This window comes from Thamnophis elegans, unplaced genomic scaffold (assembly GCF_009769535.1).
Source record: "Thamnophis elegans isolate rThaEle1 unplaced genomic scaffold, rThaEle1.pri scaffold_85_arrow_ctg1, whole genome shotgun sequence".
Lineage (NCBI taxonomy): Eukaryota > Metazoa > Chordata > Lepidosauria > Squamata > Colubridae > Thamnophis > Thamnophis elegans.
In genome coordinates, this window is record NW_022473910.1 from 92,314 (window position 1) to 119,487 (window position 27,174).

General features: G+C 54.3%; 2 protein-coding genes across 2 annotated transcripts in view; one reads left to right on the forward strand and one right to left on the reverse strand.

Moving 5' to 3' along the window:
- Positions 1–12,748, forward strand: part of LOC116523655 (atrial natriuretic peptide receptor 2-like) — a 40,033-nt gene extending 27,285 nt beyond the window's left edge. Inside the window, 25 exon segments of the mRNA XM_032238783.1 lie at positions 3,530–3,623; positions 3,626–3,664; positions 3,887–3,981; positions 4,133–4,262; positions 4,521–4,605; positions 4,799–4,919; positions 5,072–5,103; positions 5,105–5,144; positions 5,852–5,929; positions 6,036–6,070; positions 6,072–6,138; positions 6,236–6,283; positions 6,399–6,498; positions 6,501–6,598; positions 6,683–6,842; positions 7,828–7,978; positions 9,483–9,488; positions 9,592–9,732; positions 9,833–9,956; positions 11,587–11,655; positions 11,759–11,876; positions 11,879–11,947; positions 12,041–12,124; positions 12,498–12,589; positions 12,689–12,748. Coding sequence (XP_032094674.1) covers positions 3,530–3,623; positions 3,626–3,664; positions 3,887–3,981; positions 4,133–4,262; positions 4,521–4,605; positions 4,799–4,919; positions 5,072–5,103; positions 5,105–5,144; positions 5,852–5,929; positions 6,036–6,070; positions 6,072–6,138; positions 6,236–6,283; positions 6,399–6,498; positions 6,501–6,598; positions 6,683–6,842; positions 7,828–7,978; positions 9,483–9,488; positions 9,592–9,732; positions 9,833–9,956; positions 11,587–11,655; positions 11,759–11,876; positions 11,879–11,947; positions 12,041–12,124; positions 12,498–12,589; positions 12,689–12,748 — 2,136 coding nt within the window.
- A 664-nt stretch (positions 12,749–13,412) lies between these two features.
- On the reverse strand, positions 13,413–20,824 carry SPAG8 (sperm associated antigen 8). The gene is made up of 8 exons (XM_032238786.1): positions 20,699–20,824; positions 20,268–20,514; positions 19,905–20,077; positions 17,437–17,553; positions 16,038–16,127; positions 13,928–14,045; positions 13,783–13,845; positions 13,413–13,535 (listed from the first exon to the last, which is right to left on the reverse strand). Exons 1-8 carry the CDS (start codon positions 20,710–20,712, stop codon positions 13,413–13,415), a joined length of 945 nt encoding a protein of 314 aa, XP_032094677.1. The 5' UTR covers positions 20,713–20,824.
- Positions 20,825–27,174: the final 6,350 nt, after the last annotated feature.

A 27,174-nucleotide genomic window follows, 5' to 3' on the forward strand; every position in this document is an offset into this window, starting at 1 on the left:
CGTCAGCGACGCGGTTTAATCGGGCGCGGCTTAGTCGAGCGCGGTTTTGACGGGTCACGAGGATGCAAATCATCCAATTCTTATACATTGGATACATTATTATCCTTTATTATCATATGATCAAACACTCTTATTTCATAGCAAAAAACCTTTCATAACAATGACTATAACTTTCTGGTAGTACATTAATAAACAATTCATTTCCAAGTTTTTTTATCCAACCATTGATAACACAAATCCAGACCTTATAAAATTGCTCATCCTCCTGTTCTCTCATTTCAAATGTAAGTCTACTCATTTCAGCATGTTCTATTATCTTCCGAATAGTTTTGTCCTGTGTTGGTATTTTCTCATTTTTCCAATTTTTTGCAAATACAATTCTAGAAGCTGTTAAAACATTTACAATCAAATATTTCAAATCTTTATTGTATGTTTCTGGTATGATTCCCAATAAGAAAAGTTCTGGTTTTAAGTCTATGTTTATGTATCATTTTCTCCAACCACATGTGGATTTAGTCCATATCTTTTAGCTTCAGTACAAGTCCACCACATGTGGTAGTATGAGCCGGCGTCTGATGACATTTCCAGCATTTTTCGGATTTGTTCTTCGACATTCTTGCTATCTCGTTGGGGACATGCCACCTTTAAAACATCTTATACAAATTCTCTTATATGCAGTTGACATTGTCATTTTATAGTTTTGAGTCCACAGTTTTTGCCATTTCTCTAGGTCAATCCCATTCACAAAATCCCCCCCCCCGAAGCTAACATAGTTTCTTTAACTTGTCTTCCTGTAGCTTCACCTCTAATAGGTAGCTATAAGTTTTTAATTACTTTTTCATCAGTACTTGTTAAGATTTTATCTAATTCAGTCATATATAATAAAAACCTCCATTTTTCGATCTTCATTGTATCTAGAATGTATTTGCACATATGAATACCAATTAATTTTGATTCTTCCTGTTTCAAATCTTGAATGGATTTAAGTTCACCCTCTGTATTTAATAGTTCGGCATATCTGTTTGTTCCTTTTTGTATATTATTGAATATGAAAAGGCTTCAATGGTTAATATCCAGACTGGAATTTTTAAATAATATAATTTTTAATCTTCTCCCAGTTTAATAACAGAGCCTCTCTTATATAATGTCTTCTAAAGTAACCATGATGACTTGATGAAATGGGGAAAAATTACAATTATCAAAGATTGGGAGAATCTCAACAATTAAAATGAACATTTTACCTAGAATCTTATACTTGTTCTAGACCAGTGTTTCTCAACCTTGGCAACTTGAAGATACCCGGACTTCAACCCAGAATTCCCAGCCAGCATTCGCTGGCTGGGGAATTCTGGGAGTTGAAGTCCGGACATCTTCAAATTGCCAAGGTTGAGAAACACTGTTCTAGACAATCCCAATTAGATTGGGGAAAGACTATTTTGAAGATCTAAATAAAATGATGTTGAAATTTATATTGGCAGGGGAAAAAAAAGAAAAAACTTAAAGTGTTGCAAGACGCTAAAACAAGAGGAGGATTGGGCTTACCCGACTGGGAGCTATATTGCCAGGCAACAAGCCTGATGTGGATTAAGGATTGGATAATGTAAGAAATGTTAGGCTTTTGAATTTAGAGGGTCACGACTTGCTGCTGGAATGGCATTCATTCTTATGGTATAAGGGGACCCTGCAGCACTTCTGACGATGTCAATAGCAATAGCAATAGCAGTTAGACTTATATACCGCTTCTAGGGCTTTCAGCCCTCCTAAGCGGTTTACAGAGTCAGCATATCGCCCCAACAACAAGGGTCCTCATTTTACCCACCTCGGAAGGATGGAAGGCTGAGTCAACCCTGAGCCGGTGAGATTTGAACAGCCAACTGCAGAACTGCAGTCAGCTGAAGTAAACTGCAGTACTGCATTTAACCACTGCGCCACCTCGGCTCAGTCCAGTCTCTTCTTGAAAGCATCCAGTGATGAAGCTCACACAACTTCTGAGGTTTTGAGGTTTTTGATTTATATGCCGCCCTTCCCAAGGACTCAGGGCGGCATACATATTAAAAGAAACACATACTACAAAAGTTAAAAAGAAATTAAATAGGATATCCCCAAACCCAATTAAAATTAACAATGACACAACTTCTGGGTTGATTGTTCTCACTTTCAGGAATTCCTCCTTAATTCCAGGTTGAATCTCTCCTTGTTCAGTTTCCATCCTTATTCCTCAAATATCAGAACAGTGCTATCATGTCACCCTGGTCCTTCTCTTCCCTAGACCAGCCATGTCTGGTTCCCGCAACTGTTTCATTTTTAGCCTCCGGTCCTCTCATATCCTGGTTGCACTTCTCGCATTCTTTCTAGAGTCTCAACCTCTTTTTTTTATGGTGTGGTGCCAAAACTGGTTGCAGGATTCCAGGGGTGGAATCTTACGGTTAGGTTTAGGGTAGGGTTAGGGTTAGATTAAGGGTTAGGTTTAGGGTTAGATTTAGGGTTAGGTAAGGGTTAGGGTTAGGGTACGTTTAGCGTTAGGTTAAGGGTTAGCGTTAGGTTTAGCATTAGGTTAAGGGTTAGGTTTAGGTTAGATTAGGGTTAGGTTAAGGGTTAGGGTTAGGTTTAGGTTAGGGTTAGGTTTGGGGGGGTTAGGGTAGGTTTTCGCTTTATTTTTACATTTTTCCATCACAGCGCGATGTTTTCGTCGCGCTGTGATGACGTCAAATGCGCGCTTTCGTCGATCGCGCTTTTGTGGACCGTGGTTTTGACGGGTCACGGAATCTTACTAGGGCTTCGTAGAGGGGCATCAGTACCTCACTTGGGACAAGAAAGGAGCTTCCCCTGATTGCCTAGCAGCATTCAGGGTCCCGCGGGTAAAGATAACAATGCCCCAAAACCCCTTTCCCAGAGGCAGCAGCCCCCTCGGTGATCCCTGGCTAACACCTGCCATGCGCTAAATACAAATAAAGTGCCTCGCTTGCTCTCAATTGTGTTCCTCGGATAATGCAATTTAGGATTGCAGGAGCCCAGGTGCCATTTAGCCGCGTTCGGCCTCTTGTGTGAACCGGCTGTGGGGGGATGCTGGCGACGGATCCTCCCGCAGAGAGCCTGGTGGGGCACGGGAGGCATCAGGCTGAAGGAAATCTGGGTTGTTGGCAAAAGCTGAGCCGGAACCCGCAGCTGTTCCTGGTTCCTTTGGGCAGCCGAGAGATTTTGTTCCCCTTTCATGTTTCCTGCCTATTCAGCCTCCGGATCGAAGGGCCCCCTCTGCCTTTTGGGTGCAGGTGGGACTCTCTGTACCCGCAGAGAAGGCCTGCTGGGTCCTGCTCTTTACACTCTGTTGCTTGTGGGAATTTGGGGTATCCAAAGGTACCACATAACTGAGGCCAGGTTAAATTAATGGGGCAGGAACCCCATATTCCTGCTGCCACTCTAGACGGGGAGGGGGGGGAAGGTCTGGGCCGTTCGAGTGCTTGGCTTCCCTGGTCACAGCACCGAGCAATCCCTCCCTCTCCCTCTTGGTTCTCCCGCCCCCCAACAACAGAAGAACCTGGTGGCCGGCTGCTTCCACGATGGGCTGCTCCTCTACGCCTTGGCCCTGAACGAGACCCTCCGTGAGGGCGACACCCGGCTCAATAACAGCGCATTCTGGAGAAGATGAAGGGCCGCAGGTTCCAGGGTACGGGGGCTGCAAGGAGGGGGTCCCAGAACCAGAAGAGACCTGATTAGGTGGACGGGGGGGGGGCTGGAGGGGAGGCTGGGTCTCAGGTCCAGGCAGGGCCTCCTGGGTGAGGTGCCCTGGGGAGTGACCTGTCCCCAGCTCCATCCAGGATGATGGCGCTGCTGGCCCCAAGTGCTCCCAGGACCTGACCCAAATACATGGCCGCGTTTGCTCCTCCAGGGATCACTGGCACCGTGAGCATGGATCAGAACAACGACCGCGACACAGACTTCAACCTGTGGGCCATGATGGAGGGGGAGAGTGGCGAGTACCAGGTAGGCTGGAGGCCCTCATGCAGCCCCAGTCCCCCTCCCAGCATCCTGGTCCTCCCTAGCCCTTCTTTCTCCCGGAGGGAAAAAGTCTGGGGCAGTCACCCCTCATTCTCCAGGGGGACGGAGAACCGCAACATCTGGCTTTTGCCCACAGGTGGTTGGACACTACGTGGGATCGGAGAAGCAGCTGAAGTGGCTGGGCCCCATCCACTGGGTCAAGGGGCAGCCGCCCCTCGATAACCCCCCCTGTTTTGACATGGATGACCCCTCCTGTGACAAAGTGGGTGTTGGGGGAGAGATAGGACTCCCTTCACCCTGGGAGAGCTTTGGAGGACCCTGACTGCCCCCCCTTTTCCCCTCCCTCCTTTGGATGGGCTGCCTGCTGTGGGAAGCTGGTTCTCTCCCTCCCAGCGGACCTATTCCCCCTCCCTGCCCAGAGAGACCCCCCCACCAGTGACACCCAGCCTGTGCCTTTCAGGGCGCCTCTCGGGGTGGGGGGCTGGCAGGCGGGGGACGCTCATTGATTTGCTGTATCCTTGTAGGCGCGCTCAGCACCCTGGCTATCCTGGCACTGGGGGCCGGATTGACCTTCATCATGTTTGGGGTTTCCAGCTTCCTGATCTTCAGGTGCCTGGGCAAGCTTTTGGCGGCCACTGGAATTCAGTGGGGGAGAAGGGGGGTGCCCTGGGCAGGAACCGGGGGAGGGGCATGGCTGTAGTGGCCACCTCTTCTGGCTCTTGTGCTGCAGGCTCAGCCCTGAGCCCAGGCCGGGTCCAGTAGCAGGGGACTTGGGGAAGGGAGCTCAGCTGGCTCTTGGCAGGAAGCTGATGCTGGAGAAGGAGCTGGCAAGCATGCTGTGGCGGATCCGCTGGGAGGACCTGCAGTTTGGGGGCTCGGAGCGCTACCACAAGGGAGCGGGCAGCCGACTCACCCTCTCGCTGGTAGGTACTATGGGGCACCCACGGGGTGTCCCTCCAAGACCCAGCCCCCCCACCTGTTCCCCAGCCCCCCCAGATTTTATGGGGGTCCTTCCCCCCCCTCCTTCCCACTCGGCCTCGGTTGCCTGTGACTCTCTGCCGTGGCTTCTCTCCAGCGTGGCTCCAGTTATGGCTCCCTCATGACGGCCAGGCAAGTATCAGATCTTTGCCAACACAGGACTCTTCAAGGTGAGACGTATGTATGTATGTTTGTATGTATGTTTATTAGTCTTGTATGCCGCCACTCCCGGAGGACTCCCGGCGGCTTACAATAAAAAGGGGAAGGGAATAAATAAGACAAACAAACAATTTAAAATACAACAACATTCATCGTTACCGTGGGCTGGATACTTCAACAGCCCCCGGCCTGCCGGAGCAGCCAGGACTTAGTGGCTTTACAGAAGGCCTGGAGGGTCGTAAGGGTCCGGATCTCCACGGGGAGCTCATTCCAGAGGGCCGGAGCTGCAACAGAGAAGGCTCTCCCCCGGGGGGTCACCAGCCGACATTGGCTGGCAGATGGAATCCGGAGAAGGCCTAGTCTGTGTGATCGAATCGGTCTTTGGGAGGTAATTGGCAGGAGGCGGTCTCTCAGGTACCCAGGTCCGATGCCATGAAGGGCTTTATAAGTAACGACTAGCACCTTGAAGCGTGTCCGGAGACCAATGGGCAGGCAGTGCAGGTCGCGGAGGATAGGTGTAACATGGGTGTACCTAGATACACCCGATATCGCTCGCGCGGCTGCATTCTGGACTAACTGAAGTCTTCGGACACTCTTCAAGGGCAGCCCCATGTAGAGCGCGTTACAGTAATAGAGAGACACTATTCCCTCCACTCCACCCCAGCCGCCTTGGAGGTCAGGCCGGCTGAACTCCCTCTGCTCGTCTCTTGCCCTCCAGGGAAATGTGGTGGCCATTAAACACGTCAACAAGAAGCGGATTGAGCTGACGCGGCAGGTGCTGTTCGAGCTCAAACACGTATGTACTGGGGGGGGGGGCTGACTACTCTGGGGGTTGTGGGGGGGGAAGCCTCTGCTGCAGGGAGGGAGACACTGGCCCCCGCTCCATGCTTGCTGCCCCACAGATGCGGGATATCCAGTTCAACCACCTGACCCGGTTCTGGGGCGTGCATTGACCCCCCCAACATCTGCATCGTGACGGAGTACTGTCCTCGTGGCAGTCTGCAGGTGAGGTGGCTGTCCAGGATGGGGGGGGGAGGCAGGGCTCCCCCTGCTGGACTGTGGCCAAAGCTGACCTCTGCCCCTTCCCCCATGGCCCGGCCAGGACATTCTGGAGAACGAGAGCATCAACCTGGACTGGATGTTCCGCTACGCCTCATCAATGACATGTGAAGGTGAGGAGAGGGGCTTCTGGCAACCGAGAGGGGGGGATTGTGCGGGACACCTGGCCGTTTCCCTCACCCCAGAGGTCCCCCCCCCCAGCGGAGGCTCTGCTAGCTTCTCCAGGCTTCTGACTGTGCATCACACAGGGCATGGTCTTCCTGCACAACAGCATCATTGGCTACCACGGCAGCCTCAAATCCTGCAACTGGTGGACAGTCGCTTCGTGCTCAAGATCACGGATTACGGCCTGGCCAGCTTCCGCCAGGGCCATGAGAGCGAGAGCAACCATGCGCTCTGCCAGTGAGTGCCCAGCAAGCCCCCCTGTGGCCCCTGGGGAAGCTCAAGCCTGCACCCCCTGACCTCAGACTCTCCGGCTCCTGCTCCAGAGAAGCTGTGGACGGCCCCGGAGCTGCTGCAGAAGGGGACGCTGCTCCCGCCACCGCCGGCCATGCAGAAGGCGGATGTCTACAGCTTTGGGATCATCCTGCAGGAGGTCGCCCTGCGCAGCGGCGCCTTCTATGTGGAGGGCCTAGAGCTCAGCCCCAAGGGTGAGGAGGGGCCGGGGGTCCGAGCGGAAGCCCAGAGCCTGGGAGTTTTCCCTGGCAAATGTTGGTCCTCTGGCCTCCAGCCTGCGCTGATCAGGGTGCCTCAGCCGGAGAATCAGGAAAGGTCAGCAGTGGAGGCAGCCGGCCCCCCATTTCCTCCCACCACCGCCCTGCGCTGACCTCTTGCAGCCAAGGAGCCTTCCGGCCTGGATGGATCCAGCAGAGGGACCGGCCATCTGAGGGGCGCTGCTGAAGAGGCGTGGAAGTAATGCCTCTGGGCTCCGGGGAGACACGGGCTGGAGCCCCTCCCTGGGGGGGGGGAACACTTAGGCTGCACTTATGTCTTCTGGCCTCCCCAGAGAGCAGGCAAGGGCTTCTCACCTGGGGAGAAGGATCCCCATTCCCATCCAGCCTCTTCCACCAGCTCACCTGGGCTCTGGCTGCCACGGCCACACCTGGGGTGGAGGGAAAGGATGGCACTGCTTGAATTCAAGTTGTATTTGTATTTGTATTTGGTTTATTTGTATGCCGCCCTTCTCCAGGAGGGACTCAGGCGGCGAACAACTCAAAGGGGAAAGGGAACATAAACAACAGTACACATAATTAAAATACACGAAAATCACAAAGCCATACCAGTCGAGAGGGGAGGGGAACTCATCAACCCCAGGCCTGCCGGCACAGCAGGGGACCCCAGGCCTGCCGGAAGTTGGGGGCTTCCACCCCAGAGAACGGCAAAGGGCTGGTGGTGCTGGCTGTGCCATTGGCTGGACTGCTACTGCGACCACCCAGGTTGACCCTGTGACCTCTGTCTTTCCAGTGTCCTCCCCTCGTCCTCCACCCCCACGATTGCCATGTTCACTTCTCTCTCCTCATTGTCCAGCAGCCGGTCACCCTCTCCCCCCACGAGTCAGTGCCTCCATCCCATTGCCCCCACATTCACTCCTGTGCATCCCGCCCCACTCCTCCCTCCCCCAGAGGTTGTGCGAAGGTGTGCAACAGCAGCCGCCCTACTTCCGGCCCACCACGACACCCGCCTGCACAGCGAGGAGCTGGCTCCTGATGGAGCGCTGCTGGGCTCAGCAGCCAGCAGAGCGCCCGGATTTCGCCCAGATTAAAGCCTTCATCCGGCGGTTCAACAGGTAAGGCCTCCTCTCCTCCCACCCTGGGGGATTGGTGTGTGGGTGTGTGTGTGTGTGTGTGTGAGAGAGAGAGAGGAGAGAGAGATCTTCCTGCTTCAGCTTCTGACCCTCTGAGCGGGAAAGGGTAGAAGGTCTCCTTCCACGCGGCCTGGAGAAGCTGCTCAGGAGGGCAGGCAGGGCATCTGGTTGCAACCATCCCAAGGTTGTCTTCTCATGAGATGCGACGTACCTGAAGGGGCCTTGGAGGAGAGCCTTCTCTGGGCTGCTCGACCCTGTGGAATCAGCTGCCCCCAGAGGTCCGGACCTCACCCACCCTCATGGCCTTCAGGAAAGCTGTTAAAACCTGGCTGTTCCGGCAAGCCTGGGGGCTGTTGACCTTATTATGTAGGGTCCAACCCAATCTGAACGTATGCGCGTGGAGAATTTAAAAATTTTTTTTTTAATTTTTAAAATTTTTTATTAGTAAAAGAAAAATACAACAGCCAATAGATTGCAAAAGACAATACACATCCGCCACTGTTTTGCTTTACATTTGACTATGTTTCGAGACATTTCCAAATAACAAAATTGTTATAGACATCAAAGTTAGGCATCTTCCCCTCCCTCCCTCTTCCTTCCCTCGTTTCTTCTCTGCCATCCTTCCTTCCCTCCCCCTTCTCTCCTTCCCTCCTTCCTTCCCTTTCTTTCTCCTTTTTCCTTCCTTCCCTCCCTCCTCTCTCTTCCCCCTTCCTCTCTATACATTCCCTCTTAGTCCTCCTTCCTCCTTCTGCTTCTTTTCTCTTAGATTCCTCCTTTCTTCCCTTCCTTCTTGCCTTTCTTTCTCTTATCTCCTTCTTTCCTCCCTCCTTCCCTCCTTGCTTCCCTCCCTGCTTCCCTCCCTCCTCTACCCCGCTTTCTTCTCTTCTTCTCTCCTTCCTTCTTTCCACCTCTCCTTTCCCTTCTCTCCTTACTCTTCCTCCCCTTTAACCTTCCCCCCTTCTTCTGATTCCTCCCCTCTTTCCTACTCTTACATTCTTACAAATTTTTATTTTTATTTTTGTTTGTTTTCCTTTTCTTGTTCTGTGGAAGCTGCCCGGGATTGGGCGGCCTATAAATATAACGAATGAATGAATGAATTAATGAAGGGGGTTCCAGCTGGCCCTGGAGAGAATCTCCCTCTTATCCCATTGAACGTGGACTGAGGGTCCCCATGGGGAGCCCCCCCCCCCGAGACCTGAGATGGAGACAAAGGAGCCAGGGAAGCTCCCTGTGGCAGCATAGGAATCTGGCTGCAGGGAAAGGAGGCTCTCCAAAGCCAGCTTTCTCAGGCTCTTCTGTGGCTCGGTGACAGATAGCCCCCTCCCCAAAGAGGGGGTGCTCTTCCCACCCAGAGGATTCAAGGGTGGGCTTCCTGGAGGAGAAGTCAGGGCTGGGTGTATGTGGAAACTGAGGCTACTCCAGCAGGGCAGATGCTCCCACAGTCCCAACCTACAACAGTGTTGCCTCTCACCCAAAGGCTTCCGAGGGAGGGGTTCAGGGGTGGCACTTGCACATGCCCAGTCCTGGCCCCCATCCCTTCCCCCACCCTGCCTGCCCCACTATGGACCCTGCCCTCCACCTCTGACTCAGGGAAGAAGTACCAGCATCCTGGACAATTTGTTGTCGCGCATGGAGCAGTACGCTAACAACCTGGAGAAACTGGTGGAAGAGCGCACGCAGGCCTACCTGGAGGAGAAGCGCAAGGCGGAGAATCTGCTCTACCAGATCCTGCCCCAGTGAGTCCAACTTCCGCCTCCTCCCTCCCTCCCTCCCTCCGGGCTCTGTGGCCTGAGGCCGCTCGGAGGGTCAGCAGCTCCTCTCCTTCCTACCCCTCAGTCCGGTAGCTGAGCAGCTGAAGCGGGGCGAGACGGTGCAGGCCGAAGCCTTCGACTGTGTCACCATCTACTTCAGTGACATTGTAGGGTTCACCTCCTTGTCGGCAGAGAGCACCCCTATGCAGGTAGGCTGCAGCACAGGTGGGTAGGTAGTCCCTATCAGGTCTGAAATGGATGTGGCCGACTCTGGTCCTCCTTGGTTTGGGCTTGGAGAAGTCTCCACCACCACCCGCCGCCCACCCATCCACTGGCTGGGGCAGGTTGAAGGACAGATTCCCACCAGCCAGTTTCCCTTGAACGTCAGGAGCTCCCAGGTTCCTCCACTGAGGAGTTGGGGTGAGGTCTGTTTTCCTCACCAGTGTAGATGGGGAGCCGTGCATGCGGTGCGGCCACCAATAGCAATAGCAGTTAGACTTAATACCGCTTCATAGGGCTTTCAGCCTTCTCTAAGCAGTTTACAGAGTCAGCATATTGCCCCCAACAACAATCCGGGTCCTCATTTTACCCCCTCGGAAGGATGGAAGGCTGAGTCAACCCTGAGCCGGTGAGATTTGAACAGCCGAACTACAGATAACAGTCAGCTGAAGTAGCCTGCAGTGCTGCATTTAACCACTGCGCCACCTGGGCTCAATAAATATGGCTGGTCCAAAGCAGAAGGCCAGTACTTAACATAGGTACCGGTTGTTGGGGAAAGTGGAGTGGCTGTGTTGAGGGGTCTATTGCAGTAATGGTAAACCTACGGAATGCCTGTCACAGGTACACGCCACGCCATTTGCGGTGGCATGCCAGGCCTCCGGACACTCTGGAAGTTGACCACTCTCTGAGGGTCCTGGGGGTGTAGTCCAGGGGGAGGGGGGGGGAGGCCTGGAGAGGCCTCTTTGACCAAGGTGAATTGGAGTGGGGGTATTACATGCCACAGAATCAAGGTGGGCCTTTTCTGAATTTTTGGCATGCTGAGCCCAAAGGATTCACCGCCTGGTCGATGGGGATGACCATAGCCCACCGAGCTCAGTGCCACGTTCTTACTAAGCCCCTTGGGGGGTTTGGAATGATCGTGAATCAGGCGACTACTTTCCAGTCCTCCAGTGGTTTGATGTCACATATTACATGAACACAGCAATCGGGTTTGGTGCTGGCTTAGGGAGTTGGGTGAATGAAGCCATTGGGAAGCAGAGGAAAGGCAAAGGTTGCTATTCATCCCCCTCCCAATGGTTCCTTATCCCTCCTGCAGGGCTGAGTGTCTCCAATCTGGTCCTTCTCATCAGGGTGGGTTTCTCGCCCCGTTCCAACCGGTTCTGTTGGAACGGGGCCGGCGGCTCATGCACGCGCGCGGTGCACGCATGCATACTAGCGTCTGTGCAATGCTCCAGCTGCTGGAGGATCGCGCAGGCGCTGTATGCGTCCTGCGCATGCGTGGAAGCGCAGAACTCGTCAAAACCGGGTAAGGAGCGCGGGCGGGCGGGTGGGCGATTCGCCGTTCCCGGAAGTTACTTACTTCCGGGTTCGCCGACCAACCGGTACGCAGGGACCGCCACGAGCCGGTTGAAACCCACCCTGCTTCTCATTCAACTGTCAATTGGTCTCTCGCTTTCCCAAAACTGTCGAACACTCCACCCGGGGCATCAGCAGGAACTGCGGTGCGGAGGGTCCCAGCCTCATCCGGTTTTGGCCCCGGATGGCCACCTACTCTTGCTTGATTAGACTCCCCTCACCTGCCCAGCCAGCTCACCTGTCTCTCTCCCACCCACCCATCAGGTGGTGACGCTCCTCAATGACCTCTACACTTGCTTTGATGCCATCATTGACAATTTTGACGTCTACAAGGTGAGCCTGGCTGGGTTGGGGGGAGGGGCTCTTCCTCTACAGCAGCCCTGCAGGGAGCCCGCCCCCTCCCCCGTCTGACCCTCCTCCTTGGCCCTGGCCGTAGGTGGAGACCATTGGGGATGCCTACATGGTGGTGTCTGGTCTGCCTGTCCGAAACGGCAAGCTCCATGCCCACGAGATCGTCCGCATGGCCCTGGCGCTCCTGGAGGCTGTGAAGACCTTCGTATCCGGCACCGGCCCAGTGAGCAGCTGCGCCTGCGCATCGGGGTCCACTCGGGTGAGTCTCCAGCAGGCGAGGGCGGGCGAGGGCCCACCCACCTGAGCATGCACAGAGCACCAGCGGTTCAGCCGCCCTCCTCTGCCTCCTGCAGGGCCAGTGGTGCAGGAGTGGTGGGCCTCAAGATGCCACGCTACTGCCTCTTTGGAGACACGGTCAACACGGCTTCACGCATGGAGTCCAATGGCGAGGGTGAGACCCCCCTCCCAATGCTCTGTCTGCAGGGTCCGTGCATCCTCACCACCCGCTCCTCTGGAGCCTGCCCCCCTTCACCTTCTTTCCAGCCCGCGCCCCCGCCCCAACTTCCTTGTGGATCTCCTCTCGTCTTCAGCAGAGGCTCCAGTGCAACGGTTGCCCCGTTTCCCAGAAGCCGAGTGGGCTGGGACCTCCTTAAGGGCGAGGGGGACACAACAAGAACAGCTAAAGCCTCCCTAGTTTAGTCTAATCAACTTTATTGCGGTGTGTCACTGCTGTGGGCCCCAAGACCCCCAAGTGCGCTGCTGCTGGGCTCTTTGGGAAGGGGACCCTGGGGGGCATTCACTCTCCTGCCCCCCCTCCCTTCCAGCCTTGAAGATCCACATCTCGGCAGCCACCAAGGAGATCCTGGACGAGTTTGGCTGCTTTCTGCTGGAGCTCCGGGGGGACGTGGAGATGAAGGTGGGTGGGGAAGGGGCTGCCCTTTCCCTGCTCCGGGGTGGGCTGCATTGTCATAAAGGGGGCAGGAGGCCCCTCACGCAGGCGTCTGCTTTCCGGCAGGGCAAAGGGAAGATGAGGACCTACTGGCTGCTGGGCGAAGAGAAGATGGCTGTCATCTGAGGGGGAGGGGGCTCCCTCTGCGGGACCCAGCAGGAGCAGCTGCTCCCACAAATGAACAAACGGACGGACGGACAGGTGGTGGGTCTGCCCTGCCTTGGAGCAGCACCAGGCAGCCAGCCTGCAGGCCAGGAGGGCTTTGCGCCAGGGGAGGCAGCGCTATGCTTGGAGCAGCAGGGGGCTCTTGCTGCCCTGGACACCGAGGGGTCTTCCCCACCTGGCCTGTGACACCTGGGCAGCAGGAACACACCTGCCGACCCAACTGCAGATGCCTTGCCCACTGGGGCCTCCTGGACCCATTCGATGCCCGCACCCGGCTCAGCCGGCTGAGCCGGCCCTTCAGCCCTGCTGCTCATTTCCTCGCTTTGGTTGCAAATTCAGGAACCAGGCAAGCAGTTTTGTCCGAATGGAAAGAGGGAGAACAGCCCCCTCCTCCATTTAGCAGGAGAAGGGATGGCAAGGCTCTATCCAGCCCGGATGCTTTGGTGGTGGTGGTGGTGCGGCGGCGCAAGGGAACTTCCTGGAAACGGCTTTGGGGGTTGGGCCTTCAGCTCTTGCAGGAATTTCACAGGGAAACCAACACTTTGAGGAAGGGTCTCTCCATTCCCCCTCGGCCTGCATGAGCTTGGTATTTTCCCAATGGGCCAGGGGGGCGGCAAGGAAGTGTTCACAGATTGGGGCAGTTTTCTGGGCTGTACAGCGACGGCTGGTCGAGGCATTCCGGGAGGGGGGTGGTGAACGTCGCACACTTCCTGAAAGGGGTGTCGCCAGTCCGGATGCTGGAGGTGCCCTGTGCAGGAGGGGGGTAAAAAGGCTGAAGAGCAGCCGGGGGGTGGAGCTGCCCTTCTGGCATGGGTCACCGTCCTCGTGGCTGAGTTCAAGCCGCCCGGCCAGAACAAACCCTCCCTTGCTGGAACAACAGGTGCCCGGGCTGCCCGCCCGCCCGCCGTGTCCTTCACAGCCTCTCAAGGATGAGCCTCATGGGAGGGGGGGGCAGAAGGGCATGGCAACAACAGATTGGAGAGGGTGGCACTCACCGGCACCTGCCGGGCATGTTCAAGCCAGAAGGTCTGTGGTTGTTCCAGCCGGTAGTCGTGGGGCTGCAAGGGGAGAGGAAGCCATGAGGAGGAAGCACAGGAGGGGAGGGGGTGGTGGATGCTATTCTGGCCAGGGGCCCCTTACCTGGGTGGGGGGCAGGGGGGCAGAATGGAAGCCCTCCTGCCTGTAGTCCCGGTGGGTGATGGAGAGGGACTCCATGGGCTCAGGCGGAGGGTGGGTGTCGCCCGCCAAGAGGCTGGTGCTGCAAACCAACAGTGACAACGGCAGTTGAGTCAGAGCTGCACTGGCAGAAGCGGGGGGGGGGGGCTGGTTGCAGATGGCTCTCTTGCCCCCTCCCCCCCCAGGGGGCAGAAGCCACCTCAGGGACCAGAGGGCTTCCCTTGTCAAGCGAGGTGTGAGATCTCCAGCACCATCAACGGCACTGAACCCAGGGAATTGGGGGGGGGGGGGTCACCAGCAGTTGGGGGAAGGAAGGCTGGTGGGGGTCACTGCAGCCCCGTAGAAACCTCCTCCCGGAAAGATTTTATACGTTCATTTTCTAGACGGAGAGCAGAAGGGCGAGGATCATTTTTTCCAAAGTCTTTTATGAATAAAGAGAGCACCCAAAAACCTGCGGGGTCCTTTCATTGGTTTCCCGAAGAAAGCGGGCTTTGGCACTGCCGGAGCATTCCTTGCGGGAGTCCTGTGTGCCAGCCTCAAAGGAGGCCACTCCCGGCGTGTAAACGGTTGGGAGCAACAGGGCAAACATTGATCGGGCTCTTTGGCCAGGCTCTAACTCGGCCGCCTCCTCTGCTGTCCAATCGCCACGATTGAGGGGGTGGGATCTCCTCCCAGGCACAGGGAAAGGGCTGGCACAGCTGGTGGCTTCGTGCCACCGTGCCCATCCCTGCGACTGGTCTGGCGAGAAGGGCAAGGAAAGTCCGAGAGCAGCAGCAGCAAGCAGCTGAAGGGAGCTCTTCCAGCCCTAGGATCCCTGTCCCGGTTGGCCCTGCGTGAATCCCTTGTTCTCAGCAGGGAAGGCCACAGTGGGAGGAGGGAAGGGGGAGTGAATTCCTTTGCAGGGCTCCACCTGCCAACCTGCTCTGGACATTGGCTGCCTCCTGCAGCTGCAGGGGCCCCTGGGAGTGTCCTTGCATGTCTGCTGGCCACAGTGGAGACTTCTGAAGCCATCGGCCTGCTGGGGTTCTTTCAACCCAAGGAAACCCTAATTGAGTGGTGGGGTGGGAACAGCCTGCCTCCTTTTCCCCAGCACTTCTCTGGCCTCCTGCTGCTGCTGCTGCCACTTGCCTGGCAGATGGTTCTCTCTGGCCCGATGCCCTTGTGCAGCTGCTGCTGCCACTCTCTGCCTGGCCAACCTTCGCTGTCCCGTGCCCCACATCCCACTCTGGCCCCTTCCTGCCTGGTTCTCTCCTTCGCGCTCTTTCAGCTTCCAGGGTTGGGCAACGCGGCCTCCCACCGGTCCTTGGGCAAGACTGGAGAGCCTTCCACGTTGGTGCTGTGCAGAGGTGGGGGGTTCCTACCAGTTCGCACCTATTCGGTAGAACCGGTTCGTCAAATCTACCGAACCGGTTAGAAGAGGTTCCACCGGTGGACCCGGAAAGCAGGCCACACCTACAGAAGAGCTTCCAAACTTTTTTTGAAACCCACCACTGGTCCTTGGATGTGATTATTCTACACTATCAGCTCCTATTTATAAAACTCAGTGCCTCTGTGAAAGGTAAGGATGACTACTGCTTTGTGGTGCAATCAGAACATTGCGTGTGTTGAAGTTGTTTTAACGCAAACCAAAGATGCCTTTTTAAAAACAAGTTGACATCCTATTCTTATGCATGCCAGCGCTGTGTGTGTGAGGTAGTTTAAGGTGGTTCTGGCAAGTGTCGGGCATCTTCATATCGGTCACATGGGCGGCAAGCCACGCCCATCCGGTCACATGGGCAGCAAGCCACTCCCACAAGGAGGCCACACCCACAGAGTAGGTTCGAACAATTTTTGAAACCCACCACTGGTGCTGTGGCTTAGCTCCCTGGCAAAAGGCCCCTGGAAGAGCTGGGCTCTTCCCTTCCGCAAGGGAAGAAATGCCCGGGTGGTCCCACCCTCTGCTCCCAGTCCTCGCACCGACCACTTCATGCTGGCCCCTGCCCACTCGCTCCTCAGCTTCCCCTTCCGGAGGCTCCAGGGGACACTCTTAGGCAGCTGAAGGTGAAGAAGGATGGCAAGAATTGGGAAGGTTTACCTTAATGGACCAGGGTGGATACGATAGCAGCCTTCCAATACCTGTGAGGCTGCCTCAGGGACGAGGGGGTCAACCTGCTCCCCAAACCACCTGAAGGCAGGACAAGGAGCAACAGATGGAGACTGACCAAGGGGGGGGGAGCAACCTGGAACTAAGGAGAAACTTCCTAACGGAACAATTAACCAGTGGGAGGGCTTCCCTCCAGAGGTTTTGGGTGCTGCTTGCCTGGAGGTTCCTAAGAGCCGCTTGTCTGAAAGGAGTAAGATCTCCTGCTTGAGACTAGAAGACCCCTTTCAACTCTCATTCACTGTCCAGACCAGTTGGAGGAAAGAGGCTGGCCTTTAGCAATAGCAGTTAGACTTATACCCGCTTCATAGGGCTTTCAGCCCTCTCTAAGCGGTTTACAGAGTCAGCATATCACCCCCACAGTCTGGGTCCTCATTTCACCCACCTCAGAAGGATGGAAGGCTGAGTCAACCCTGAGCCGGTGAGATTTGAACAGCCGAACTGCAGAACTGCAGTCAGCTGAAGTGGCCTGCAGTGCTGCATTTAACCACTGTGCCACCTCAGCTCTTTTAATATAGATATAGAGATATAGATATATATACATATAGAGATAGATAGATAGATAGATAGATGAGAGATAGATAGATAGATAGATAGATAGATAGATAGATAGATAGATAGATAGATAGAAGAGAGAGAGAGAGAGAGAGATAGAGAGATAGGATATAAATAGCAATAGCAATAGCAATAGCAGTTAGACTTATATACCGCTTCATAGGCTTTCAGCCCTCTCTAAGCGGTTTACAGAGCAGCATATCGCCCCCAACAACAATCCGGGTCCTCATTTTACCCACCTCGGAAGGATGGAAGGCTGAGTCAACCTTGAGCCGGTGAGATTTGAACAGCTGAACTGCAGAACTGCAGTCAGCTGAAGTGGCCTGCAGTGCTGCATTTAACCACTGCGCCACCTCAGCTCTTTTTAATATAGATATAGAGATATAGATACATACATATAGAGATAGAGATAGATGATAGATGATAGATAGAGAGATAGATAGATAGATAGATAGATAGATAGATAGATAGATAGATAGATAGAAAGAGAGAGAGAGAGAGATAGGTAGAGATAGAGATAAATAATAGCAATAGCAATAGCAATAGCAGTTAGACTTATATACCGCTTCATAGGGCTTTCAGCCCTCTCTAAGCGGTTTACAGAGTCAGCATATTGGCCCCAACAACAATCCGGGTCCTCATTTTACCCACCTCGGAAGGATGGAAGGCTGAGTCAACCTTGAGCCGGTGAGATTTGAACAGCTGAACTGCAGACTGCAGTCAGCTGAAGTGGCCTGCAGTGCTGCATTTAACCACTGGGCCACCTCAGCTCTTTGACCTTGACGGCCCACAGCAATGCCTGGGTGCTAAGTGGCGGGCGGGGGGGGGGGAGAAGCTCATGGTCTTTACCTGTGTTTCTGGTACAGGAGATGCTCCATCATGGCCTCTCGTTTCCCTGGGGATAGAAGGAGGAGACAAGTTGGGTGGGGGAGCATCCATGGGGAGGCTGGAGAAGGACTTTGCCCAAGAAGGAGACAGGAAGGTGGGCCCCAGGCTTCCGTAGGGGGGGGAGATGGGAGAAAGCCATCCCCACCAGCACTCCCTGGTGCCCCCAAATGAGACAACCGGCCCACAAACCCTCTTTAATTCTAGGTAGGACCAGAAGGGGGCTCCAGCAGGCTCTGCTTATGGAGGCAGGATTAGGTGGCTGCCCAGATGGCTTGGGGATAGCAATAGCAGTTAGACTTATATACCGCTTCATAGGGCTTTCAGCCCTCTCTAAGTGGTTTACAGAGTCAGCATATTGCCCCCAACAACAATCCGGGTCCTCATTTCACCCACCTCGGAAGGATGGAAGGCTGAGTCAACCTTTAGCCGGTGAGATTTGAACTGCGAACGCAGATAACAGTCAGCTGAAGTGGCCTGCAATACGCACTCTAACCACTGCGCCACCTCGGCCCCTTCGCAGAGGGAGTCTGGTGACTCCTACCTGTCTTAAAAACAAGGACACCTGCAGCCACCACCCCCCTCCCCATTTTAAAAAAAGGAGCACATTCACAGCCACAGTCCGGAAGGATCTGCCACCAGGGGCCTCCAGGACTCGCTCCAGCCCTGGAGACGCCCTCTAGCTGATCTGCGGGCCAACTGATCCTTACCCCCTCCCCACTTCCCCCACCCCCTGGGAATTTCACGTGAGCAGGATGGCCGTTTCCCCTCCATGAGCTGTGGGGGCCTGGCGTGATCCATTTCGGGAAACCGAAGGCCTTCCTAGAAACTGCCTCTTCTCTCTGCTCGGCTGCCCCAAGGAGTCGGCAGAATCTACCTTTTGCAAGGAAGGGAGCAGCGCGCCATGGGTCGCAGCTTGTCCTCTACAGTTTTACAGTACAGGTAGTCCTTGACTTATGACCCCCCCCCTTGGATGTGGAAAATCCACCCTTAAGAGAGCCGTGACATGATTGTGACTTGCAACCTCCCCTTCTGCCTTTCCCGCCGAGTTCACTTGCCGGGCGCTGTCTGGGGGGAAGTTGCAAAGGGCGTGCCAGGGCCCCCGAGGACCCTTCATCAGTTCTAAGGTGAGCACCGGCTGTCAGTCACTTTTTAAGGTGCTATTGTAACTTTGAGCAGTCATTAAAACAAGCGGTCATAAGTTGAGCACTACCCATAATTTCAAAATAAACCCTAGATGCTTTAGAGCAGTGGTTCCCAAACTTGGCAACTTTTAAGACTTGTGGACTTCAACTCCCAGAATTCTCCAGCCAGCAGAGATGGCTGGAGAATTCGGGAGTTGAAGTCCACAAGTCTTAAAGTTGGCTGGAGAATTCTGGGAGTGAAGTCCAAGTCTTAAAGTTGGCTGGAGAATTCTGGGAGTTGAAGTCCACAAGTCTTAAGTTGGCTGGAGAATTCTGGGAGTTGAAGTCCACAAGTCTTAAAGTTGGCTGGAGAATTCTGGGAGTTGAAGTCCACAAGTCTTAAAGTTGCCTGGAGAATTCTGGGAGTTGAAGCCACAAGTCTTAAAGTTGGCTGGAGAATTCTGGGAGTTGAAGTCCCAAGTCTTAAAGTGGCCAAGTTTGGGAACCACTGCTTTAGAGGGGAAAAGGGGAGGTGGGAATTGAAACCAAACTGTCTTTGAAGCATCTTCGGGAGGAGTTCCTGTTGACCCAAGAAGTTGCCCAGGAGGCCAACTCAAAGGGTCTTTCTCAAAAGGTAACTGGATATTTCTTTTTGTTTTCCCTTGGAGGTTTATCTCTGTCTTCCAAGTCCTCTCAGAAAGACGACTAACGACCAGAGGACCCCAAGGAATATAAACCTCCCGTTCTCCACCATTCAGTCAGAACTGAAGAAGCTTCTTGGATGAGAAGCAAAATGTCTTCAAAAGGAAAACCAAGAAAATCCAGTTGCCTTTTGAAAAAAGCCTTGTGGGACTTGATGGATGACCGAGAACTTCCACGGACATGCTGAGGGGGTGTTTTGGGGGAAAGGCCAAGAAGAGTTGCACATCAGGGCTGCCTGTATCCTGATCGGAAGCCACAGCATGGAAGGCCCCGCCCGGTGGCCCAAGGGAGCAGCCAAACCCCGTCCCTTGGTTACCCGATTGGGGCTGCCCGGCTTTCTAGTGAGTGGGAAACAAGTGGCCGCCAGGGTGGGGAGAATGAACTCCAGCTGGCTAATCCTCTGGAGTAGCATGGCAGCCAACCCCCGAGAGAACCCCTTCCTCTCCCTGCGCAGATGTTGCTCGCTAAGCCCCTCCTGGGCTCCACTCCAGGCCTCAGGAGCCTCTCCTTGGTCCCCTCCTGTCCTCTTGCCCACCTCGCACAGGGAGCCCCGTTTTCACGGGTCGAGGATAGGAGTCCTTCATCGTGGTGGTGGGGGGTGCCAGCCAGGAAGTCAAGGGTAAGGAGGCCAGGATGGCCATGCCGGTAGAAAAAGCCCTCGGTGCCATACTCGGGTCTCGGCACATGGTCCAGATCATTGGTGGCTCTCTGGGAGAAGCAAACATGGAATCAAAGAATGCTCCACCCCCCCCCCGTCCCACAAGGTCAACCCCCCCCCCAGCTTGGTCCCACCTGCCCCGCTGGCTCTACAGGGCAGGAGGGGAAGGGTCACTCGGAAGCTCCCCCCACGCGGGCCAGGCAGGGGCTGCGCTGGGGATGCGGAGGGCGCCGCCCTGACCTCTTCCTGCCAGTTGTGCATTAGGCACTGGCCGCGGGCGGGCGGCTCCCTCGGCGCCTCCGGGACGCAGGGCAGGGGCGGCTCCAGATCGGCGGCCGGCAGCTCCCCCAGGTACGGCCCGGGCACGCCATGGCAGGGCGGCAGCCACCGGGTGCGTCTCTGCGGTCTGCGGTCTGCCTCGGGCTCCGGCGGCCTCTCCGCAGGACAGGGGGCCGTCTCCGCCGGGATCCCGCGGGGCTCCTCCTGGCTGGTAGGGGAAGAGACGGGGGAGCGGCGGGTGGGGGGCGCTGGGAGGCGGGAAGGGGCCTCAGCTGCTCCAGCCACCCACCGCCCTGCCGAGAACGCCCAGGGCACCGAGAGCCCCCCGCCCCGCTCCCGAAGCCAGAAGCCGCGGGCGGGCAGGGCCGGTGGGGGAGGCGGCTCCAGCTCACCTGTCCGCCTCCATCGCGGCCAACGCTTGGCTGGTCTCCACGGAGACGCGGAACCCGGCGCGGGCGGCCCTGGGGAGCGGGCGAGCGAAGGAGCGGCCGTTGGTTGGCTGAGGACGAGGAGGAGGAGGAGGGGAGCGGTGGGCGGGGTCCGTTCTCCCCCCCCCACGGCCGGCGCAGCTGAGCGAGTGAGGTCACAGCCCCCCTCCCTGCCCGACAGCAGATGGGACTTGCCCCCTCCCCGGTCAGGCTGGCCAGGGCGACCTCCGAGAATAGCAATAGCAGTTAGACTTATCTACCGCTTCATAGGGCTTTCAGCCCTCTCTAAGCGGTTTACAGAGTCAGCATATTGCCCCACAGTGGGTCCTCATTTTACCCACCTCGGAAGGATGGAAGGCTGAGTCAACCTTGAGCTGGTGAGATTTGAACAGCCAAACTGCAGATAACAGTCAGCTGAAGTGGCTGCAGTACAGCACTCTAACCACTGTGCCACCTTGGCTCAGTAGCGGAGGCCCAGCGGGTGTCTCTTGCCGCGCCTCGGGCAGGGGTCGTGGCTACCGTTGCCTTCAGCACAAGGGGGCTGCGAGGATACGGTCAAAAAAGGCAAGACGGCAGTTGGATTAAAAATCCACCCAGGGTCTCACACACCACACCTTGTCCAGGTCCCTGGAGAGAGGTTGCCCGCCAAGCTGGCCCAAACGGCGCCATCCCAGCCTCTGCTCAGATTGGGCGGCTGCAACTCCAGAAGGCCAAAGCAGGATCCCTGGGGAGGTCAGACATTGCCAGGGCCACTAGACCTACCCCATCTTTGCCCCATGCCCACACGGGGCTCTGTCCACCAGCCTGGATGCCCAGCCCTCAAAACTGGTGCCTGATTGGGGAGCCTGGGGGTGGGGTGTGGACGCCCTTTGGACAGCTGCCTGCAGAATGTGTCCCAGCTGCCCTCAGAGCCAGCTCTCCACCACCACTGCAACAGGTGCAGGCAGAGTTTCAGCTCAGGACCCTGGAAGAGAGCCAAGGTGGCGCAGTGGTTAAATGCAGCACTGCAGGCTACTGCTAGATCAGCAGTTCAGCGGTTCAAATCTCACCGGCTCAGGGTTGACTCAGCCTTCCATCCTTCCAAGGTGGGTAAAATGAGGACCCAGATTGTTGGGGGCAATATGCTGACTCTCTGTAAACCGCTTAGAGAGGGCTGAAAGCCCTATGAAGCGGTATATAAGTCTACTGCTATTGCTATCCTAACGAGAGGCAGGAAAATGCCCCGTGGCTGTCCCCTAACTCTGTGTGTGTGTGTGCCTGCGCACATGCATGCAAGGGGGGGGGAGGGAGAGGTCACTTCTATCCAATAGGAAGAAGGGCTGAAGCTATGTGTTTGTGTGTGTGTGTGTGTCTTTGTGCATGCTGTCCTAGGGGGCCAAGGAGGGTCCTTGCTCAGCCCTTTGGAACGAGCTCCCCATGGAGATTCGGACCTTCTCCACCCTTCGGGCCTCCAGATGGTCTGGAAGACTTGGCTGTCCCAGCAAGCCTGGGGTTGAGTCCCCCCCCCCCTACTCGAATTTGCTGTGTCTGTTGTGCTTTTAAATTGTTCGTATTGTCTGATTGTCTTTGTCTTACTTTTGTAATTTCCCCTCCCTTGGTTTTTGTTCAGCCGCCCTGAGTCCCTTCGGGGAATAGGGCGGCCTACAAATTGAATAAGCTCCAAACTCCAACTCCAACTCTCCTTCTCCTGAAGGAGAGATATTCTGGATCCTCTCACTGGTGCCAGCGCTAGCACCAGCCAGCACCTCTCTTTGGCCCAACATTGGCCTCCCCTGGCTTCCCTAAATGGCCTGCAGTTCCCTGAGGATGGCTGGCCATTCTAAAAGTAGCATATAGAGCCACAGCCAGCCTGGCAGGGGGTCAGGTGAGGGGGGGGGCTCCAGGGGAAGGACTTGCGTTTATTTATTTATCTTAGTTTGTCAACATACAAAAAACAACATAATATGAACACAGTAAACAGGTACGAATGAATGGAGACAGTAGGACAGGGATGGTAAGCACATGGTGCGCTTATGCACGCCCCTTACAGGCCTCTTAGGAATGGGGTGAGGTCAACAGTAGACAATCTTAGGTTAAAATTATGGGGGGTTGGGGATGTAACAACGGAGTCAGGTAGTGCATTCCAGGTGTGGACCACTCTGTTGCTGAAGTCGAATTTTCTGCAATCAAATCTGTAGCGATTTACCTTGAGTTTCTATTGATTGTGTGCTTGTGTATTATTGTGATTGAAACTGAAGTAGTCATTCACAGGTAGGAAGTTGTAATGGATAATTTCGCATACCGCGCTTAGATCAGAGCGTAGGTGGCGTAGTTCTAGGTTTCCCAAGGCCAAAATTTCAAGCCTGGCGGCATCAGGGATTCTGTGCCGAGGTGGCGCAGTGGTTAAATGCAGCACTGCAGGCTACTGCGAGATCAGCAGTTCAGCGGTTCAAATCTCACCGGCTCAGGGTTGACTCAGCTTCCATCCTTCCGAGGTGGTAAAATGAGGACCCAGATTGGGGGCAATATGCTGACTCTCTGTAAACCACTTAGAGAGGGCTGAAAGCCCTATGAAGCGGTATATAAGTCTACTGCTATTGCTATTGTTGAAAGCAGAGGAGTGGAGGACTCTTTTCATGAAATATCCCTGGACTCTCTCAATTGTATTAATATCTGATATACAGCGCTTAATTAAATTAAATTAATGTTGCTCTCTTCGGTGGCCACTTTAGGAATAATTATTGTTATGTATGTGTTCACTTCTTTGTGGTAATAGTACCAGAGCTTTTCTTTTCAATGCCTTTGCAAGGAAAACCAACAGGATTTGGTAAGATTTGGTGGTGTACAAATTAATACCTATTTAAATAGAGACGATTACAAATAGCAATAGCAGTTAGACATATACCGCTTCATAGGGCTTTCAGCCCTCTCTAAGCGGTTTACAGAGTCAGCATATCGCCCCCCACAGTCTGGGTCCTCATTTCACCCACCTCGGAAGGATGGAAGGCTGAGTCAACCTTGAGCCAGTGAGATTTGAACCGCTGAACTGCAGATAACAGTCAGCTGAAGTGGCCTGCAGTACTGCACCCTAACCACTGCGCCACCTCGGCTCTACAAAACCAGCAGATAAATAAATGGCCATTGGCCATCTCATGAAGGGCCACATCACCTGGTCGCTCGCCGGCGATCTTGGAAAAAGTCCGGAAGGTCAGTTAGATTGAAGGAACCGTGATCCACCCACAGCCCTTCAAGTATGGGACAATGGCTGTCCCAGCTCCCCTCAGCCTTCAGGCTAAACCTGCTCATTTTTCATAGGATTTAGCCCCGAAGGCCCCGGCCATTTCTGCTTTCCTCTGGACTCCTTCCTGTTCTTCAGCATCCCTCCAGTACTGTGGCTGGAGATCTGCAAAGAGTATTCCCAGGACAACCTGAAAGAGCAGCAGAAAGCAGGACTCACTTCCGGTGACTTCAGCATGATGACTCTGCTGGTGCAGCTGGCTCTTTTTGGCTGCTGCAATAGCAATAATAGAAGTTAGACTTATATACCGCTTCATAGGGCTTTCAGCCCTCTCTAAGCGGTTTACAGAGTCAGCATATTGCCCCCAACAACAATCCGGGTCCTCATTTTACCCACCTCGGAAGGATGGAAGGCTGAGTCAACCCTGAACCGGTGAGATTTGAACCGCCGAACTGCCGAACTGCAGTCAGCTGAAGTAGCCTGTAGTGCTGCATTTAACCACTGCGCCACCTCGGCTCCCGCATAGTTTATGGTCTCCTCCCAAGGGCTCCTCTTCAGCCAGGCCCTGCCAGGAGAAGGCCTCAGTTACCTTACTCAGAACCCAGAGAGAGGGAGATGAGAAGGCAGCTGATTGATCCAAGAGTTGATGAAAGGGAACAACTCCAATCAAGAGAAGCGAACATCAGACCAAGACAATCAGATAGGATTTCTCCATCGGATAGTCCAAGAGAGTATGACCAGAATAAACAAGATATGAGTTCAGACATACATTTTTTATTTCACAACCCCACTCCCACCACCCTTGAATGTCCATAGAATTAATCTAGGGTTAAACTAATCATGTACACAGAGTCTTGGCATCTTTCTTGATGGGGTAAGTTTCAACACGTCTTATCTGAAAAATAGGGTTAGGATATTGCACAACAACTTATCTGTTAGGGCTACTCATCATGATGGGCTTAGGCCATTACAACATATATCCGGCTAGGGTTATGATCTTGTGAAATCTGCACCATGTGGGGTCAATTATGCACACCCCAGCCGGGGAGGAGGGGTATGCACATCACATCCGGAGGGTGGGGCTGTGCACGTCACTTCCGCTTAGGGGGCATGATCTGGTGACGTAATCAGCACGTGGGTTTGTTTACTTTGATGACGTCACTGATCAAAAGTACTGATAATTTTCATTTAAAAAAAGGTATGAACTATACTATCTCTCTACAAAGAGGGTTCCACCACAAAACCGCGGTAGACTAAAGCGCGTGTGACTAAAGCGCGGTGATAAAACCGCACAGTCAAAACCGCGCGACAACAGCGCGCGACAGAAGCGCGCTGTAACATAACCCTAAAAATAACCCTAACCCTAAACCTAACGCTAAACCTACCCTAAACCTAACCCTAAACCTTACCTTAAGTTAAATTGCGCTTCTGTCGGCGCGCTGTTGTGGGCGCGCTTTTGACATCGCGGTTTTAGCGCGCGGTGTTGTTGGCGCGCTTTAGTCTACCGCGGTTATGTCGTGCCACGTACAAAGAGAAGGGAGGAGACAAAGCTATGCAATGGCCAGAGACAAATCTGGACAATTGAAATTGCTCAAAGAGAAGATGAAGGGCAAACAAGAAGCAATGTTGAGATTAGAGATGTTGGCCAATTCCGTAGAGTTCACCACAGAGAGAGTGAACACCAGAGAAGAACCTCAAGACATGATTCTGATGATGAAAACATGGATCAGAGGCACACCCAAACCTATGAGGCTAGCTCAGTAGAAGGTGGAAGACCAAAGAAGAACTTCATTCCATGACTCTGGTACAAGGCAGATCAACCAGAGGAGGAGAGCCCCAACCTATGAGGTTGGCCCTAAAGATGATCAAGGACCAAGGAGGATGCCGTCACGTGAGTCTGCTGACCAGAGATGGAGGACCCACACACAAACTGACCTAGTAGAGATCAGAAGCCTTCCAACCCATATGAAGTTGACCCAAGAGATGGTGAGCATCAGAGGACAGCGCAGTCCTCTGACCCTAATTTCAGGGATATTGAAGTAACACAAGATAATATGGGGGACAGCACTCAGCCACGTGAAGCCCCTCTGTTTCCAATCAAACCGCTGACTGTGAACGTAATCTGCTGAGAGACCAAAGGCCACCAGAATCTGGTGAAGTTCAACCATCAAGGAAGCCTGGACAATCTAAGGCAGAACGAAGCCCGGTGAGTCTTCAGTCTGACTTCTGAGCTACTGCTAGAAGCTCCCAGACCAAGTTATCAGTTGTTTTCTACCAAGCCAATTTGGGATGGAGGATACTTCATGTGAAGGAGACCGGGGTGGGGGTGGCCAGGAAAAGAGTGGTCAAGGGTAGCCAGGAAGGACAGACCACCTTTGCATTCTCAATGAACCTCAAGCTCCCCTTTTTGGCTTAGTGGCTTCTTGTCACTGTGTGTAGCTGTTAGTCCTGCTTCCACCCAGCTGATCTCCCAGCAGAGGCCTCCAGAGGCAGCCCCACGGCCAGGAGCCCCCCATTCACAGGACTTCCATTCAATTGGGCCAAGCAGCACAGGAAGCCCCCTGCCCCACAGTAGCCCATTCCACAGTGTGTGCACTATCTTTAAAAAACCCTCTTCTTCCGAGGGAGGGAGAAAGGGAAAGGAGGATAGAAGAGAGAGAAAAGGAAGGAGAGAGGATAGGAAGGGAAAGAGGAAGAGTAGGGAGAGGTAAGGGAAGAAGGAAGGGGATGGAGAGGAGGAAGGAAGGAAGTAGAAGAGAGAGAGAGGGTGAAAGAAAGAGGTAAGGAGAGGAGGATGGAAAGGAGAGAAAGAGGAGGAAGAGGGTAGGAAGGGGAAGAGGAAGAGCAGGAGTAGGAGAAAGGTACGGGAAGAAGGAAGGGAAAGGAGAGGAGGAAGGAGGAAAGTAGAGAAGGGAGGGAGGGAGAAAGGAAAGGGAAAGGAGGATGGAAGGGAGAAAAGAGAAGGAGAGAGGGTAGGAAGGGAAAGAGGAAAAGCAGGAGCAAAGGAGAGGTGAGGGAAGAAGGAAGGGGAAGGAGAGAGGAGGAAGGAAGAAAGTAGAGAAGGGAGAGGGTGAAAAGAAAGAGGTAAGGAGAGGAGGATGGAAAGGAGAGAAAGAGGAGGGAGAGGGAGGAAGGGGAAGGGAAGAAAGAGCAGGAGTAGGAGAAAGGTAAGGGAAGAAGGAAGGGAAAGGAGAGCAGGAAGGAAGAAAGTAGAGAAGGGAGG

Coding starts and splice junctions, on each gene's coding strand:
- SPAG8 (XM_032238786.1), bottom strand. Junction 20,078..20,267: donor TGCACAACTGGCAGGAAGAG/GTCAGGGCGGCG, acceptor TGCTTCTCCCAG/AGAGCCACCAATGATCTGGA. Junction 16,128..17,436: donor CATTGCTGTGGGCCGTCAAG/GTCAAAGAGCTG, acceptor TCCTGCCTTCAG/GTGGTTTGGGGAGCAGGTTG.